This window comes from Natrix helvetica (assembly GCF_964273705.1).
Source record: "Natrix helvetica genome assembly, chromosome: 1".
Lineage (NCBI taxonomy): Eukaryota > Metazoa > Chordata > Lepidosauria > Squamata > Natricidae > Natrix > Natrix helvetica.
The window spans coordinates 276,282,866-276,300,958 of record NC_138548.1 but is presented as its reverse complement, the minus strand read 5'-3'; the positions used below and the strand labels follow the sequence as shown (position 1 = coordinate 276,300,958).

Sequence of the window (18,093 nt, the reverse complement as noted above, 5' to 3'; positions counted from 1 at the left end):
GACCCTTTCCGACATGCCATAAATGCGCAACCAAATTATACTTGTCTCAAAAGTCTGCCAGGAGGTAACTGCAGTTAGATTCTACCACTTTACCTTAATAAAATATTAGATCGACATGTATAAGCAGTGGTGGGATTTGACTGGCGTAACAACCAGTTCGCTAAAGGTGCGCTTTGCACGTGTGCAGTGCGTTTGAAAACAGCTCCACAACTTACCTTCTATTGCAGCCCCAGTGAGTAAAACAGCTGAGGCATGGCAATCTGCTCAGCCGCGCCTATCAGCTGGGTTTCAAACAAAGGAAATATAGGACAGACTAGTGCAGGGATGGGTGGGCAGGGCCAACTGATCACTGGAACTACTGGTTCATACTGGCTAAATCCTACCCCTGAATATAAGGCCTCATGTTCAATTCCTAGTATTGTCCCACTTTTTAAAGATTTGTGGTAGCAAGAGTGACTAGCTTACATCTCAAATCAGCATAGTATTCAGCATGTGGTACCTATTTATATTCCAAGATACCCAAATAATTGCCAGGTTCAGGAACATTGCATTTAGTCGAAATAATAAGTTGAACAGTCAGAGCAAGAGAGTATTTTAAAAAGAAATAACTACTTGAAGCATTCATTACTTGAAACACGGGCAAGATACTAGTAGCTGTCCATCTTCTTTCAACTCTTGTCCTCTTTGTCTGATTGGTTTAGCTGGAGCACATTAATAGGTTGTCAAAGGCAATGTACAAATTCTAGAAGTGAAATGAAATAACTGGACGGGACTACCAAGTGGTAAATGCATCTGCACAAGAGCATCATGGGCAAGATTCCCTACAGAACTCATATGTCCCCTGCTCAAAAAATCCAATTTGGATATTTTGATCCTTAATAAGTTAATGTTCAGTTGGTTAATCTCCCCTTTCAAGAGAGGTTAAAACTGAAGATAATGTGAAAGATAAATGAAGATAAACCTGAAAGAAAGGAATAACTGAACTCATTCAGGCCTGACTATGTGACCAATTCAATACTGACTGCCCAGGGGACTAATGTGCCTTTGTTCTCTTTTAATCTCTTCATTCCCTCTTTAAATGTGATATCCTAAACTTTCCTTGTAGGTTGTGAGCGAGGCATTCCAGTGATACCACTCTATTCCCAGATTAGCATTAGGTGACTATATCTTGGCTTCCCTGCAGTTAGGGAACGGCAAAGTATTCCACTCTTTATAACATACTTTCCAGCTTTTTATGAAAGCTGTTGGAAGCCATTCTTAAGGGAATCAGAGTGAAGCCTCGTTGATATGTGACATTACAGAGCAACAGTTAGGTACCATCTGAATCAAGAGAAATGAATTCATGCTCTTGGCCACTTTCTGGACACCACAGCACGTTGGAGGAAGATCAAAAGGCTGAGGTTGAATTCTGAAAGTATAATGACAATGGGAATATGATATTCTCTTGTCATTTCAGACAGGACTGTACATTCCTTGAAAGAGCGCTGTTGGAGCCTCTTTATGAATGGAGATTTTGACTAAATTGTACTTTGTTTGTAATTGGGGTGTGTGTGTCTGTCTGTCTGTCTATCTGTCTATCTGTTTAATAAACTGTATCCTTGTTTTGGGATTCTTACAGTAAAAATACCAGGTATTAATTACATAAATAAATCAGGTTGCCTTTTATCACTGAAAAGTTTAAAAGAGTAGGCACCATGATACTGTACTGGCAAAGATAAAAAGATAATAAGTATGTTGCAGAAATTTAAAGACAGTCTAAATAGGAAATATTCTTGATTCATTAATTTGGAAAATGGGAAATGTATTTTCTTAAAATAATCTTGCGTAAGAAAACACACATCATGATGCCATTGTATATTAAAGTGCTAACTTGAGATACAATTGCTAATTAGTGTGTGTTCTGCTTTTCCTTCATCTCTGAATGCTTATTAAAAGTAAATTTTGGGTCTCTTAATTCAATACCTCATCTACTAGAAGTAGCATAAGTAGCTTTAAATATTCTAAATCTCTTTCATTTTTATCTGATGTTATATCAAGTAGTAAACTCCAGAAAAACACATTTTACTTTTAGATGTTGATTCAGCATAAATGATACGAATTTAATGCAAATATTGAAAATGTATTTTATGACTTGTAGTCAGTAGAAAATATGGTGTGGCCATTGGTTGGGATTACTTTTCAAGAGGATCATACAGCTTTAAGATTATTGAGACAGCATCTGAATATGGAGAAGGTTCTGCTATAGGTCATTCAAATCATATAACTAAGAGAGGATAACTCTATAACCAAGCAGCAGACTTTTAAAGAGTATGTCTGATATTGGATTCAACCTAACAATTTTCACGTTTACTGGCTTTTATTTTTCACAGAGCAGATATCTAGCATGTCTGATTGAAAGGATCTTGGGCAACATCATCAGGAAAGATCACTGAATGAAAACCTGAACAGTTGCTGTCAGCAAATGGTCCAATGTTCACATTTTTGTTCCAAATTCAGAGCACATGATTTAGTTTTAATATACCAGCACTGAGGAGGATAAGTGTACATTTATCGAAGATAAATCGTATTCTAAAGGTAAGTACTCATGTATATACTAAGTGGTTCTATTCCTCAATTCATTGTTTCCTGTTGTTCATTTTGTTGATGTCCAGATTCTGTGCTTCTGGTACTGCTTAAATATCAAAGATTCCAGAACCCAACAGTAAAGAAAACAAACTTCATTAACTTCCATGAAGATTAGCAGACTCAGCATTCCTTGCAGGAATCAGGATAATCAAGCATCAATTAAATAATCTTCTCAGATCTAAGAATCATTTGTCTCTGATTTCTTTAAAAGGTATTCCTTTGGCTTATCCCTTTAGGATTTGAAAGCATTCTAAATGGGTAATTAAACCTTAGGTGCTGTTTTGTTTAAATACCTAACCGTTATTTATTGTTGCAAATAATTTGTTGCACCAATATTGTTGCAAGTTATTTGCAAAACTGTTACAAATAACTGTTGCAATATTTTTACATGATCAGCTGTGAATCTCTGATCTTGGAAAAGATAGATAAAAGTAGCTTACTTTTTCTTGTCTTTATCTTTCTTCAGTGGTTGCTGTGAAGTGGCTTGCAGGTTCTGACACTGTAGTGTTTCAACTGCTACCTTCCGCCTGTTGAAGGCATTCATCTCCTCCTCTAGCTCCCTTCTTTTCTCCTCCACTTTCCTCTTTTCCTCCTGATGTATTCGCTTGAGATGTTCAAACTTCTCATGCAGCTGGTGGGAGAAAGAAAGGAAACCTAAACCCAGGCTCTGTCTGGCACTAAAACCAATTATAGCCTTCAAAAAGTTCTTCTAATGAGGCATATTACTCCAGAGTATCCATTACATATCATGTCAGAGTATAGGCTATGTAAAAAAGGTATACATAGAATACTGTAGTCATGTAGGATGTTTCAGCTGCATAGCATATTTACAAATATTTCACAGGGTTCCTGTTTAACCCTAAGAGTTCCTAAAAATCCCAAAAAAATCCTCCATAAAAATCTTCCATAAAATCCTCCAATCTCACAAATTGGACCCCAAAAGTGCTCCTAACTACTGCTACTACTTCTCCAATACCATCTCTACCACCATCACATTACTATTTATGAATAACATTACTTTGGCTTATGGTCCAAAGAAAATTAACAGTACAACCCCTGGATACAAGTGCCCATCTTAGCGCTTAAGACTTGCATGTTTCTATTCTAATTTAAGTTGCATTAATAGAGTATGCGAAGTATTTGTACTGCTTTATAAAGTCTTGGTAGGACCACACTTAGAATACTGCATCCAGTTTTGGTCACCATGTTATAAAAAGATGTAGAGACTCTGGAAAGAGTGCAGAAAAGGACCACACTTTTGAACAACAAGGGTTATTAGGGGACTGGAAGCTAAAACATATGAAGAAAGGTTACATTACCTGGGTTAGTGGTTACATTAACTGTCTAGTCTAGTGAGAAGAAAAACTAAGTGTGATATGATAACAGTGTTCCAATATTTGAGGTGTTGTCACAAAGAAGAGGGGAGCAACTATTTTCCAAAGCACCAGAAGGCAAGACAAGAAACAATGGATGAAACTAATTTAGGAGAGTCACAACCTAAAATTATGAAGAAATTTCCTAACAGTGAGAACAATTAACCAGTAGAATGACTTCCCTTCAGAAGGGCTCCATCACTGAAGGCTTTTAAGAAGAGACTGGACAGCCACTTGTCTGGAATCATAGTCTCCTGCTTGAGTAGAAGGTTGGACTGGAAGACCTCAAAGATCCCTTCCAACTCTGTTATTCTGTTTTTCAGGTAAGATAAATGCATCCTGGATATTGTCATTGGGCTCAGAGTTACATGCTTAAAGCTCCTTTATGGAAGCTTCATGGCCACTCAAAATAGAGATTCCACATCTTCTGTATAAAATCACTTTTACAATTTCAATGTAACCCTTCCCTTAAAATGTCATTTTTCTGCAATTATACTGTCCCTTATTCTTAATTAGCTGGATTATTTCCTTGAGAAAGCATGAAAGCATTCTGTAATGTGGTCAGATTTATATCAGGTTTTTATATTGCTAAAGTACATCATGTTTGACTGATGTACAGCAGGGATGTACTCAAACTCACGTCACCATGTCGTCACATGGCATATAGCCATTTTTTCCTTCGCTAAACCAAGGGTGGGGGTGGCCAGTGCATGATGTATCTGGCCTGCAGGCCATGCGTGTCAGCCCCGGAGGCCATCTTTTACTTTGGATCTTCAGGGCTGCCACACTTGGCAGATGGGCATGCTGTGGGAAATGGAAAGGGTGTGTGGATGGAGACAGGGTGAAATGTACAGTCATAACAACATACTTTTCCCTGGTAGTCAAGGACGTTCAGCCTGCAACTGGAGAGGCATGAGTGGGAAGCAACTCCAGTTGGGATGGGGACATGATTGGACCATGCAATGGACATGTGGGTGCAGGGGAAGGAACTTTGATTTTGATTTGGGTGGGAAAACCCAGAGGGCTTTTAGATTCGGGTTTTCCCAGATGTGCCAATATGACATCTCTAACAAAATGGAACTTTAAGAAAAATGCCGGCCTTGGAGTTTTACTTCTGCTGGGGGTGTTAGAACCCTGACACTGAGTTTGACACCCCTGATGTAGAGGAAACAAAAAGTTCCTAGTTCCTTTTGTTTTAAATAAATGACTTGCTTCAGAGCACTGATTGATACATGGGCAAATCCATCACTGTAAAATAAGCAGGTTCATGGGAAGTAACAATCCTCTATGATACCATCAATTTAGGGCATTTTAAAACATAACAATTATGTTACCCTTCTCCCCGGCAAATCAGTCTTCTGACTTTTAAGTCACATTGTTGAAACAAAACAAAAATCAAATAAGATAAAGAAATGGCAGGACTCTTAAGCTTTACATCCGCAGTGAGTTGGGCAGCAAACAAATGTAATACATAAATAACCAACATCTTCTTGCAAGCATTGGCTTGCATACATAGGCATACCCACACATGGATATAAGTGTTTTGTGTCCTAATACTAACTTTCTAGAGGGATTTAATGATTTACCAGTGGGAAGAAAATATTAGGCCAGTTTAACCTGTTTTAATAGTAGAAAAATCTGGAAATTCCCCTTTTCAAACATTTGATCAATACAGGCAAAACAAAAAGAAAAACTCAAGTCCTATCTAATGTAGGAATTTGTCTAGTAGAGTCACTGTCTGCCATACTCACTTCTCTCTCCTTTTCTTTTAGTTCAGACTCCGTCTCCTTGACCTTGTTCACAAACATCTGTCTCATTTCTTCCTCTTTTTTTTGCAATTCACAAAGGAACTCTTTTCTTTTGGTCTCATACGTTTCTTGAAGGCTGGTGGAAAACATAAGTTCCAAATTGTCCAGACATTTAAAAGAAAGATGCAAGGTAACTTATTCAAGGTCACACATATCTGAAAATGCATTTTATACCCCGTGAAAAAATTTCCATGTGTCAGAAAGGGGAAAATATCAAGAGAGAGAAAACATGAAGAGACGACATGCCTACCCCACACCCTGAGGGTAAAACTCCCATTGACCCCAAGAGAACATCCAGTTTTCACAACTCCCTGCAGCGTATTAATGGGGGAAGGGAGAAGAAAGGTAAGACTTTCTTACCTGAATGGCTGGCTGTCAGGATCTGTATCCTTGAAGCCCATTTCTTCTAGCTTACACCGCCTATAAAGCTCGTAATGGCGAGCATGAGTTTGCTCTCGCAGGTCTTCCATGTTTACTCGGATCAGCATTTCACGCAGCTTCATAAAGTCACAGTGGCTTTCATTTTCAACTATTTAAACAAAGAGCAGATGTGAAAAGACATAAGAGAAAATGACTGGTTCACATAGAGACAAGCATCTGCCCATGTGCACACACACACACACACACACACACACTCCTCTTGCAGGAATAATGCAGCATTCGTATGAAAAAAGCATCCTCCAGAAAAGTAAAAGTGTTGGGACAGAGAGATTAGAAACGATGACAGATTGCAGGCTCCTGTGTATATTTTGCTCAGAAGTTCATCACTTCACTTCAAAAGGCCCTGCTCCTTTGCAGCTGTGTTGAAAGAGGTGCTTTTCAATGTGTGGAACACAAACAAAGCAACTCTATTTGAATCGTTAAAGCAATCATGTGGAAGCCTCTGAAACATGACATCTCTGCTTTGCTGAATAGCAGAGACTGATTTACTTATTCAGCGTGTGTTGCAAATCCATTTTTGAAATCCTATTATTCATAGGATACTGGAAGCTACTTTTCAGAATCAATTATAAACATTAAGATCAAATCATATATCAGTGTTATTAAACTATTAAACCCCTTCCCTCTTTTTTTTTACTTAATGTGATCAAATATTTGTATGCCTTTCCACAGATATAGGTTGGGTATGGTGTTTAATGTGGCGACCTAGAAACCAGGAGATTGTGAGTTTTGTTCCACCTCAGGCACGAAAGAGGCTGGATGACTTTGGACCAGTCATTGTTTCTCAGACCAACCTACCATACAGGGTCGTTGCTTTGGGGAAAATAGGAGGAGAAGGAGTATTAGCTAAGTTTGCCACCATGGCAAACGTAAAAAGTAATAAAGGTAGGATAAAACTCAAATAAATACCAATTTTAGGTTAGATAAACAACCAAAACTTGTAATAATATAGAAAGTATAATAGAAACAGTGGCAAGAGGATAAATAATCTATTAAATATCAAAATGTATGCAGAGCCAAATCCACAGATGAAGATAAAAAAATAACACTTAAGGCAACAACAACAATAACAAAACGCTAGTGAAATGATTGAATTATTGTTTCATGACCATGACATTCACTGGCATTGCAATATTATGTTTTAATAAGTCTACTCCTTGTAATATATATTGAGTGGGTATTATTCTTTTATTCAAATATAATGCACACAAACCTACACACACACACACGTTAGCCAAAATAGATAAAAAGGTGGATAAAATATGATAATAATTGACAGGTGAATAAAAATATCAAATCCAGTCTAAACATTTGGCTCACTGTGCAGTCACAAGAACAATAGCAGCAATAAATATTCTTTAGCAAGCTACAGCATACAAGGATTTCAGCCACTGTTAAACATGACTGGAGTCCCAACTTACCTTGTACAACACCCCATGGATACTGCCGAGCTCTAACCATTTTATTTCCCACTTTTACTTCTTCTGTGCTTCCCACAACAGCAAATGGCAAATGAGCCTTAAAGGAAGAAAAATATAACTATGCAATTCAGGGCAAAACAATAGAACTGTCCAAAAGGATTAAAAAAAAAACTTTTAATGCAAATTTCCTAATAGAAAACATTTTTTTAATGTCTATGGAATCAGTATGTTATTAAGACAGGACTGCCAGGACAAACAAAACAAATCCTAATTTTTGAAACTTTATTATTCTACAGCACATTAAATAAAAGGCTACTCCTGAATTTGCAATAAAATCATGTATGGAATTTTTCAATCCACCAGTTTTGTGAATAATGTTTTTGGCAGTCTTTACATACTACATTCCACATCTTTCTATCCACAAACAGAAGTTTATTTTGAGCAATCATAGACAGAAGAATAAGCCAAACAGAACAAACCCTTTTGTTTTTACAAATCATTGTGGCATGCTAAACAATAGTTTGCTATTCTAGTTAGTTTAGTTTGCAGGAATAGCTCAACTACCAGACTAGCCAGGAGTTTTTTCTGCCTCATGTAGCATGTTGTCAGATTAAGCTAGGGCCAATAATTTTCTCATTTCTATATGGTAAATTCTATAGGGGATACCTAAGTCTAAGTATATCTTTCCCTCGTATATACATTTCCAGGAAGGCCAGACAATTTCTATATGATCTTCTAGAAAATTCAAAACCCTTTATTACTTGTGCAGTAGCCAAATCCTGTATTGCAATGATGAAAATAAAATATAACTGCTCACAGAAGTAAGCACTTCTCTTTTATTCATCACATCAAGTTCAACACGTTAGCGGTCTTGTTTTAGGTAATATATATGTACACTTGCAGAGGTAATTATAGTACGATACAGTATGATATATTTTTATTTGGTATTTTATCTTTTTTATGCTTGTGTGTTATCTCATCTATTTGATTTTAATTTTGTGTTGTTATTTTTTTTTAAATTTGCACATCACTGATCAAATTTCTTTTCTCCCAGCACAATTTACTCTTTCAAGTTTATTTGATTTATAGACCGCCCCCTCTCCCCGAAGGGACTCTGTGGGATTATTGCAAGAAATTTGAATTCCAAGCTAATTGGGATATAATATAAAACACTAATAAACAGGTTGGGGTGGGAGGAAGGCAATTTGGCATAGTGGCTAAGGTGCTGGATTAGTAATTGGGAGACTGTGGCTTCTAGCATAAACCACCGCACAGGATTGTTACTGAGGAGAAATAGGCAGTGGGAGCATTATGTATGATGTCTTGAGTTGTGCAAAGCAAAGACAAATTATAAATGTAATAACAAATTTAAGAAGAAATAGAAACATTTTGCTATCTCAGATGAGGGCAGATACAATATCATTTTTCTTTCCCCTCCTCTTCCCTTTTCTGAAATACAGAGGAGTTACATTCATCATTCTGACTGAGGTTTTGCTGTAACACAATATATGCCAAAAATTATTTCAATATTCTCAATCTAAAATGTATCCAAGAGTATGAAAAACTTGATAGCGACTTTCCAGACTGCATTACAAATTCCTATTCCATTCTAAACAGACATTGAACATGAAATGTATCAAGGAAGAAGGATTATATTCCACACCAAATCACTGGATTGTCTTAAACGGCAACCCCTCCAGATGGAGAGAATGCCACTGCTTCCTTGCACATCCATTTGAGAAATGGTAGGAATAAACACTATTATAATGGCATTCACCAGCTAACACAACATACAGTTTCTCGGGGTCACTGCTATAAATACAGAAGCATAGAAAGTCTACAGAAGAACATGTTACTTACATTCATCACAGAGTTAATCTCAGATACAGCATCATCATCAATAGGGAATTGATAAATCTGTACTCCGTTACTGACCAGTTCGCTCATGATCTTAATCTTAAACTTGTGCAATTCACTCTTGGAAATAGTGTCAGCCTTGGCAATGATGGGAATGATGTTCACCTGGAGAGCAGTGAAAAAACAAGAAATAACTAAAAACTGAGCTTTTTGTAATCAGTCAAGAATTAGCTACAGAATGGATTAATGCCAGCTAGGAAAGCAGGCAGAATTAAACATTAAATGTCATTAAAAGACTAATGTAAACAGATATGAACAAACTGGAACAAGTTCAGAGAAGGGCTAACAAGATGTAAAGGAACTGGAAATCAAGTGATGGAGAAGAGTGAAAAGAACCGTATATGTTTATCTTACAGAAACAATGACTGAGAAAATATCTGTCTGTTTGCAAATACTTGTAAACAATTTGTTGTTGTGCTGGTAGACAGGGTCTGAATCCGTTAGGAAAACTTAATCTAACATTTATTTGTTTATTTATCAAATTTATATAGAAGCCCATCCCACCCAAGGCAACTCTGGGTAGGGCACAATAGATAAAAAGCAAGAGTATAAAATAGCAAATATAAATAAAAAGGACCATACTAATAAATACCTCCAAAATCAAGAAATACAAATCATAGTTGAAATAAATAAACAGATAAGTGAAAAGGTTAGAGCTAGATGATTTCTGAAGCAAATTAACTCTATATGTTTTCACAATTCTTCATAACACAAAATAAATTTAACTTAATAATAAAGGTGTGAATTAAATAGTTATATATAAATGCAGCTTAAGTTATAGCTCTCCCATTCTCTTTTGAAAGTTATTTCATTTTAGGGTTTGCTTTTTTCAGTTCAGGGAAAATATGAGGAAATGCATGAGATTTGATAAAAACATGTGTCCTTAAAAAACATTCAGCAACACAGACTGACCCCCCAAAAATGACACCCTTTTAGTATGCTGCTGAATATTAATTGCTTTTGTTGGCACATCAAAAGAAGGGACAGGTGCAAAAATGCACAGATTATGAAGCAAGTAAATAAGGCTTTTAAAAAGAACATTGTCCACTCTAGAGAAACATCTCCCTACTCTGATAAACAAGCTACTTGTTTCATTCAGTTTAGAGTTGTGGGAGTTGCTGAGGTTGGAACACGCTGCTCAAGACAAGTGTTGTCTTTTTTATTTTTATTTTATTTTTATTTTCAAAATTTATAGACCGCCCCCTCTCCCCGAAGGGACTCGGGGCGGTGTACAGGCATATCATTAAAACAAATACAAAAGATAAATACCCTTAAATACCCTTAAAAGCGAATTAAACCTAAATTGAGCTGTACAGAATAATAAAAGTTAAAATCAGCTAAAAAGCCTACCCCTAGAAATTTAAAAATGCAGACTTGAGGGACTAAAATTGGGAATTAGGCCAGGCCGGCTAAATTGAACAGGTGGGTTTTAAGCTTCTTACGGAAGGAGCGGAGGTCGGTGGTAGTTCTGATGTCCGGGGGGAGGTCATTCCAGAGGGTCGGGCCCATCACAGAGAAGGCCCTACTCCTGGGCGTCGCCCGCTGGCATTGCCTAGTGGACGGCACCCGGAGGAGTCCCTCTCTGTGAGAGCGAATCGGCCGAAGGGATGTATGGGGCAGGATACGATCCCACAAATAACTAGGTCCTGTGCCATGGAGCGCTTTAAAGATGATAACCAACACCTTGAAACGCACCCGGAAAGCCACAGGTAGCCAGTGCAGCCCACGCAGCAGAGGTGTTACGTGGGAGTATCTAGTGACTCCCATAATTGTCCGCGCGGCCGCATTCTCAACCAGCTGCAGCCTTCGGGTGCATCTCAAGGGGAGCCCCATGTAGAGAGCATTACAGTAGTCCAGTCGGGACGTCACAAGCGCATGGGTGACTGTGCAGAGGGCGTTCCGGTCCAATAGGGGCCGCAATTGGCACACCAGGTGAACCTGGTGAAACGCCCCCCTTGCCACGGCTGTCACATGGCCATCCATTGACAGCCAGGCATCCAGGAGGACGCCAAAATTTTTTCAGCTCTGAAGAAGAGAATTGCCCGACTGTGCCTTCTGCTGAGTGATCTTGCCCTACTTTGATCCAGACTGCCCCACCAGGATGCATCTTGAGCCAAAATACTAAGTTGCTCTCCCAAGCAAAAAGTGGGATGATTCAATCTGGATACTAGACACAGGTCACTGAACGCAGACAGAGAGTTTCTTTTTTTGCCTCCAGATCAAATGTCTTTGGACCCCTCCGATCAGCATTTCACAGGAAAGTGACATTGCAATCTAGGACACCTCTTCAAAGGCACCTTTCAATCAAAGCTTGGTGAAACCATGCTGTCCCTTTGAACACCACATACACACTCAACTGAATTGAAAGTGGAAAGTAGCACTTGTAATCACAATAAATGTCAAGTTCATGCCGAACCCAATCCCTTCAGATGCTCTGGCCTGGAGCTTCCAGCAGCCATAATTGGCATGGCCAAAGGCCCAACATGACAGGAGCTATAGTTCCACAAACAGGATGCCTTCATTAACTGATCCTCGACCAGAGCAATGATACAGAATGAAACTCCTGTAAAAATGCTCTGCAACTGATTAAATACATTTTAGTGTAGAGTTTAATCTATTTGCACGCCTGGCTCTGCAGAACATTTTTAGATTTCATTTTAGCAACATCTAACCCATCCCTAAGATTCATATTTACCAATCTGATATCAGAATGGAATACATATCCATTTTCCTTGATCCTTAAGCAGTGCAAGCCAGTTCTTCAATTATCTTTGACATAAGTTCTATGGCTACTTCAAGAAATATAACATTTTGGGTGATTGCCAGAATTTTGACAAGGTATTTTTCCTTCTTGTTCATGCAACTGAGGGACGTGAACAACAGGAAGATGGTGATGAAATGGTAATGACCTATGAAGATTAAGAACTCCTCAAATTAAGAGCCTTTTGGAATTGAATGAACTGACCGAGCTCCAGTGAGTTATTCTGGCTCCAACTGATTGATGTAATCTATTAATAGGGTTGCAGCCTAATACAGGGGTCAGCAATCTGCGGCTGTGGAGCCACATGTGGCTCTTTCATCCCTCTGCTGTGGCTCTCTTGTTGCTGGTCGGCTCCACAATTGATAGGGCTTTCAATTAGGAGAGGTAGAGGAAAAAGGATGTCATGCTAAGGAGACTCTGGTGGAGGAACTGGACTTCCAGTCGGCTCCAGAATTGAACGGGGGGCTTCCAGTTAGGACCTTTGTGGCTCTTCGAGTGTTTAAGTTGCCAACTCCTGGCCTAATGGAACCACCTCCGTTGCGTTCACCTCTCTTCTCACCTGGTCTTTGCAAGATAAGCCACCACATGATTAATGGATGCAGTGCTCAACCTTTCCATAATTTTCTTTGGCAGTAAATACAGTTTTCATTGATTGATTGATTCATTCATTTTTCATATTTCTAGATTGCCCATTTCCTTCAAGGACTCTGTAGGACTGGGGAGGCTTGTATCTGTCCTCTTTCCTACTTTTTCTGGATCGGAAGGGATGCAAGAATTCCTTGAGAGAGGCTCAGAGTCTTTTGAGCATCACACCCTGCTGCCCATTCAGATGGTACTGCCCATGCTCCCCTGTATTAGCTCTTTCTTCCCTTCCCCTTGGACATGACACTGTTTTGGCTCCTCTTTCCTGCTGTCATTTCGGATAATGATAAGGTGGGTGGGAATCTGCCTGGATACTAGGTCATCATTTTTCAATGATGCTTGGGAAACCACTGGTCTCCTTGAAAACATAAAGTCAAAAACTGAAGGGGAAGGTTAAGAAGAATGTTCCTTTCAGTCTTGCTTTTTCACTAAGTGCTAATGCTAATACCCTGTTTCCCTGAAAATAAGACCCAACTGGAAAATAAGCCATAGCATGGGTTTTTTCAGGATGCTCGTAATATAAGCCCTACCCCCAAAATAAGTCCCAGTTAAGATTGTCAGCGGACGGAGGTGTTTAGTACTGTGTTTCCCCCAAAACAAGACATAACCAGAAAATAAGTCATAATGCGTCTGTTGGAGCAAAAATTAATATAAGACCCAGTCTTATTTTGGGTGAAACACAGTATCTTCAGCTCCAAGGATTCACTGAATGAAAACACAAATACCGCCAGGTTTCAGATAGCCCTATGTTCTATAATGATATATCCAACAGGTCTCCCAAAACCAGATATACAGAAAATAATCTTTATATGCAGTCCTTAATTTACAAACATACATTTAATGATGATTCTGAGTTACAATGGCACTGGAAGAAGTTATTTTCAACCTGCCCTCGATATTATGACTGTTGTACGTCTCCTACCGTCATAACTGTGATTTGGGTACTTGGCAACCCAATGGCCTACATCCCCACGGTCATGGTTTGCAACGTTCCGAGACAGCTTTTGACGAGCAAAGTCAACGGGGGCAGCTGGATTTGTTTAATGACCATGCAATTCACGTAATAACCACAATAAAATGGTCATAAAATCAGGTCTGGTCACATGATCAAATGGCCATATCACTTAGTGACCAAAATTCCAATCACAATTGGGGTCATATGACAAGGGCTCACTGTACTTCATTGAGGACTTGAAGCGAGGAGGAGGTAAAATGGAAAAGGAGGACAAAATTGCAGTCCAGTCCTTCTGACTTTTGACTCCAACTCAACTTTCAATCACAGAAGTTACATATGTGATGTGAAGGTAATTTGGACCCCAAGAGTAATGCGGGTAGATCAGTGGTGGGTTATGACCGGTATGCCCCAGTACGGGCATACCGGTGCCTGCCAGGAGCACCAGGTACTGTTCTGGTATGGTGCTCCGGAGGGCCCATCTGCCCGCCCACACTCCTTACTGGTATTTGAAGTTTTCGGGGCTTCCGCGCACATGCATGGAGCCTGCGTGACGCTCTGCCGGAGCATTGCAGGTGGTAAGTACACATGCATGCGCTGTGGACGCCTAGCACGCATTCATGTGGTGGACGCCCGGCCTCGTTGCACCAGGATCCGGAACCCACCACTGCTGTAGATCCAATCTCTTCATATAGGCAACATGCACATATGGCATGAGATTATTTCCAGATATCTGCCAGATATCTTGTAGTATATATTGACTACCATGGAGAACTTCCTGACTGCAGAGGAGTTTTTCTGAAGACCCAAGAAAAGCAAAACTCCTGTTCTCCTGCATATGGTATTTCACATCTCAGCTTTTGCCTTTAACATCCTGGAGAGCTGTATGAAGTAATAGAATTTGGAAACAGTTGGCAACCAATAAACGTGTTAACACTCCTTATAGGAAATTGCTTGACTTTTCATTCACTGGCTTCCCAATTAGCTTTACAAAATGGTTATGTTTAGCTTTTATCCTTTTAAGTGAGAAAAACGATTGTGTGTGCCAAAAAAAAAAATCTACCAGCAGGAAGTCTAAAAGCAGCCTTATAAAAAGAACCGCACCACTTCACTGAAATTAAGTTCCAAGTTGAACACCTGGCCACATACACAACAGTGAAAATCACTTTCCTAATGGCTGCAGAAACAAAAACACAAAGATCTCCAGCAAATTCCAATGGATGGGTGCCCAGAATCATAAGAGTTGGAAGATCATAGAGGTCACCTAATTCAATTTCTCTGTTGTGGCTCTTACCCTCTAGAATTACATCCCTCCAGAGATGCAGATCAGTCCAAATCCTCATGACATACAGGAAACTATTAAAGACCTGGCTCTTCTCCCACATTTTGAAGCAGAAAGAAGGTGGAACCTCTGCTGGCTCGTTTTATTTGGTTAGACTGTCCTTCTGAAGCTGTTCATGATTCTTTTGTGTTTTGCATTTTTTTTAACTTTTAATTGTAAGCAACCCTGAGTTGCTACGAATTGGAAGTACTACAGGTTGTGTATACAAATAAATAAACTCCCTCCCTAGTGCAGGATCTACTAGAACAGTATTTCTCAACCTCAGTATTTCTGACATACGATCGTCCAATGGCTTTTTGAAGATCTCTGGTAAAGAAGAACTAGTGACATACTGTGGCAGCTTGCTCCACCAGTTGACAGTTCACGCAGTCACGAAGCCCCCCTAATTAGTATCCAACTAAGCTACCTTCCCTATAGTTTTAACCCTCTGATTCTGATTGTGCTCTCGGAGGCAACGGAGAGGAATTTCACTTCTTTTTCTACATGAAAGCCTTCTAAATATTTGAAGATGTCAAATGTCTCCTCTTTTCTGTAGACCAAATATAGCCAGATTATTTTAATCATTCGTCATAGGGTTTGGTTTTTCCAGACCCTTCACTAACTTGATCGCGCTCTTCTGAACTTGTCCCAATCTGTTATTGCCCTTTGGGAACTGTGGTGCCCAGAACTGGACATGGAGATCTCAACAGAGAATAAAAGCAGGGAAGAATTACTTTTCATGACCCAGACTTTATGTTCTGATTAATGTACTCCAAAATAATATTTGTCTCCAATACTTTAAATAGCTGGGTCATACTGCTTGTCTTTAACAAAGACACCCATATCTTGTTCTTTTTCTTTCTACAGTGAGGAAATGGGCTAGAATACAAAAAACTATATATAAATAAATTATGTGAATCTGCAGAGGTTCTGGAGTTACTTTGATCAAATATCAATTTGCTATAGAGCAAGCTGATGTTTGGTTTCAGATCCAACTCAGCTACTCTAAAAAAAAAAACAGAGCAAACTTTTTATCACACAATTTGCTGGAGATCTCCTAGCAGGAAATCCACTACTCTTAAATATACATCCATTTGAAGTCTCATAACATCTTGTAGTCTTTTCAGCTTCATCTTCCTGTACTATTTCTTGAGTTTAGAGTTTAAATTCTGAGCTCTGGAAACATCACAAGGAAAAACCAAGCCTGGAGCTAGAATGGGCGTTGGTCCTTACCTGATACGCTCATTTTCTGGTAGAGTAGAGACAGCAGCCAGACTGGGTATGCTCCGTCCATTAACCAATCGGACTGAGTCTACACTTATGATGTCATCGGGCCCTTGTGGCTCCTCCCCAGTTTCAGATGAAAGAAAACTGTAGACTCAAGTGAGAATTGTGAGGAAAAAGTGAAAGTCCATAGTCACTGTATCTCTCTCTCTCCTCTGCACCAGGAATCCCCTAGTGTGATCCATACAGGGCGGGGCTGGCTGCTGTCTCTACTCTACCAGAAAATGAGCATATCTGGTAAGGACCAACACCCATTTTCCTGTTATCGTAGAGCCAGCAGCCAGACTGGGACGTACCAAAGACTGGGCTGTCCACTAGGGTGGGAAATTGTAAAAAAGCTCCGTTAGGGCACAAGCACTTGTTGCAGCACCCTGTGCCCAAAGGCCGCATCAGCCGACGCATACTTGTCCAACTTGTAATGACGTATGAAGACTGTGGGAGACGCCCCGGTGGCCGCCCGGCAGACTCCTTCCAAGGTGGCTTGAGTGGACCAAGCCGCAGATGTTGAGCGCTGTGTGTAGAGTGAGGTGTAATGTTTGCAGGGACCTGTATGGATTGAAGTTCATAAGACAGTTTAATATAGGCTCTTATCCAGCATCCCAGACTAGATGATGAAGCCTTTGTACCCAAGGAGGCCTGGCGAAAGGAGATGAAGAGAGCTTCTGAGTGGCGGAACGAGGTGGTGCGGTCAATGTAGATCTTGAGGGCACAACGTACATCAAGAATGTACCACTTGCGCTCCCTCTCGTGACGGGGAGACGGACAGAAATCAGGTAAGGTCAATTCCTGACCTCGGTGGAAACAGCTATTGACCTTCGGTATGAATGTTGGGTCCAGTCTTAGGACAACTCGGTCTGGATGGAACACGCCCAAGTCATGCCCGACTGAAAGAGCAGCCAAATAAGAAATACGTCTGGCTGAGGTTACAGCCACCAAAAACAGCATTTTAAAGGACAAGAGTTTCAAAGAAGTGGATTTCATAGGTTCAAAGGGTGTGGAAGTCAAAGCCTCTAGGACACGAGGCAAGTCCCGAGTCAGATATCTATGTATGGCAGGGGGACGCAGGTTGGACGCTCCACCGAGAAATCTCTGGATCAAGGAATGAGAAGGCAGATGTTTGGATGCCAGGCCGTCCAGAACAGAGGCCAGAGTGGCCACCTGTCAGTGTAGCGTGTTAGGGGTAAATCCCTGATCAAGCCCCCTCTGCAGGAAGTCCAATATCTGCGGAATGGATGCCCTAAGTAGGTCAACAGTCTGGTTGGAACACCACAGAGCAAAAGTCCGCCATATGGCATCATAAATGCGGTTAGTAGAGCTTCTGCGTGATGCCTGAATGGTAGCAATGACATCGAGGGAGATGTTAGCGGCTGTTAAGGCTTGTCGCTCAATCACCATGCGGTTAACTGCAGCCACTGGGGGTTGGGATGACAAACTGACCCTTGGTGTAGAGACAGGAGAGACCGTGGGATGTGCCATGGGGTGGAGATTGACAGAGTCACTAGGTCGGCATACCAAGGCCGGCGTGGCCAATTTGGAGCTAGCAGCCAC

The 18,093-nt window shown here is 40.1% G+C and overlaps 1 protein-coding gene across 11 annotated transcripts in view; it reads right to left on the bottom strand.

Annotated features, from left to right (window-relative positions):
* Positions 1–18,093, bottom strand: part of SEPTIN8 (septin 8) — a gene marked incomplete at its 3' end in the record, with an annotated part of 119,021 nt that overhangs the window by 16,865 nt on the left and 84,063 nt on the right. For 10 of the 11 annotated variants that reach the window (XM_081934008.1, XM_081934007.1, XM_081933999.1 and 7 more), the window contains exons 5-9: positions 9,529–9,690; positions 7,669–7,765; positions 6,167–6,335; positions 5,750–5,882; positions 3,066–3,256 (exon numbers count right to left, since the gene is read on the bottom strand). In XM_081934008.1, the coding sequence (XP_081790134.1) occupies positions 3,066–3,256; positions 5,750–5,882; positions 6,167–6,335; positions 7,669–7,765; positions 9,529–9,690 (752 nt within the window). Of the gene's footprint in view, positions 1–3,061; positions 3,257–5,749; positions 5,883–6,166; positions 6,336–7,668; positions 7,766–9,528; positions 9,691–18,093 lie in introns of those variants that run through there. The other variant, XM_081934006.1, reaches the window with a different exon arrangement.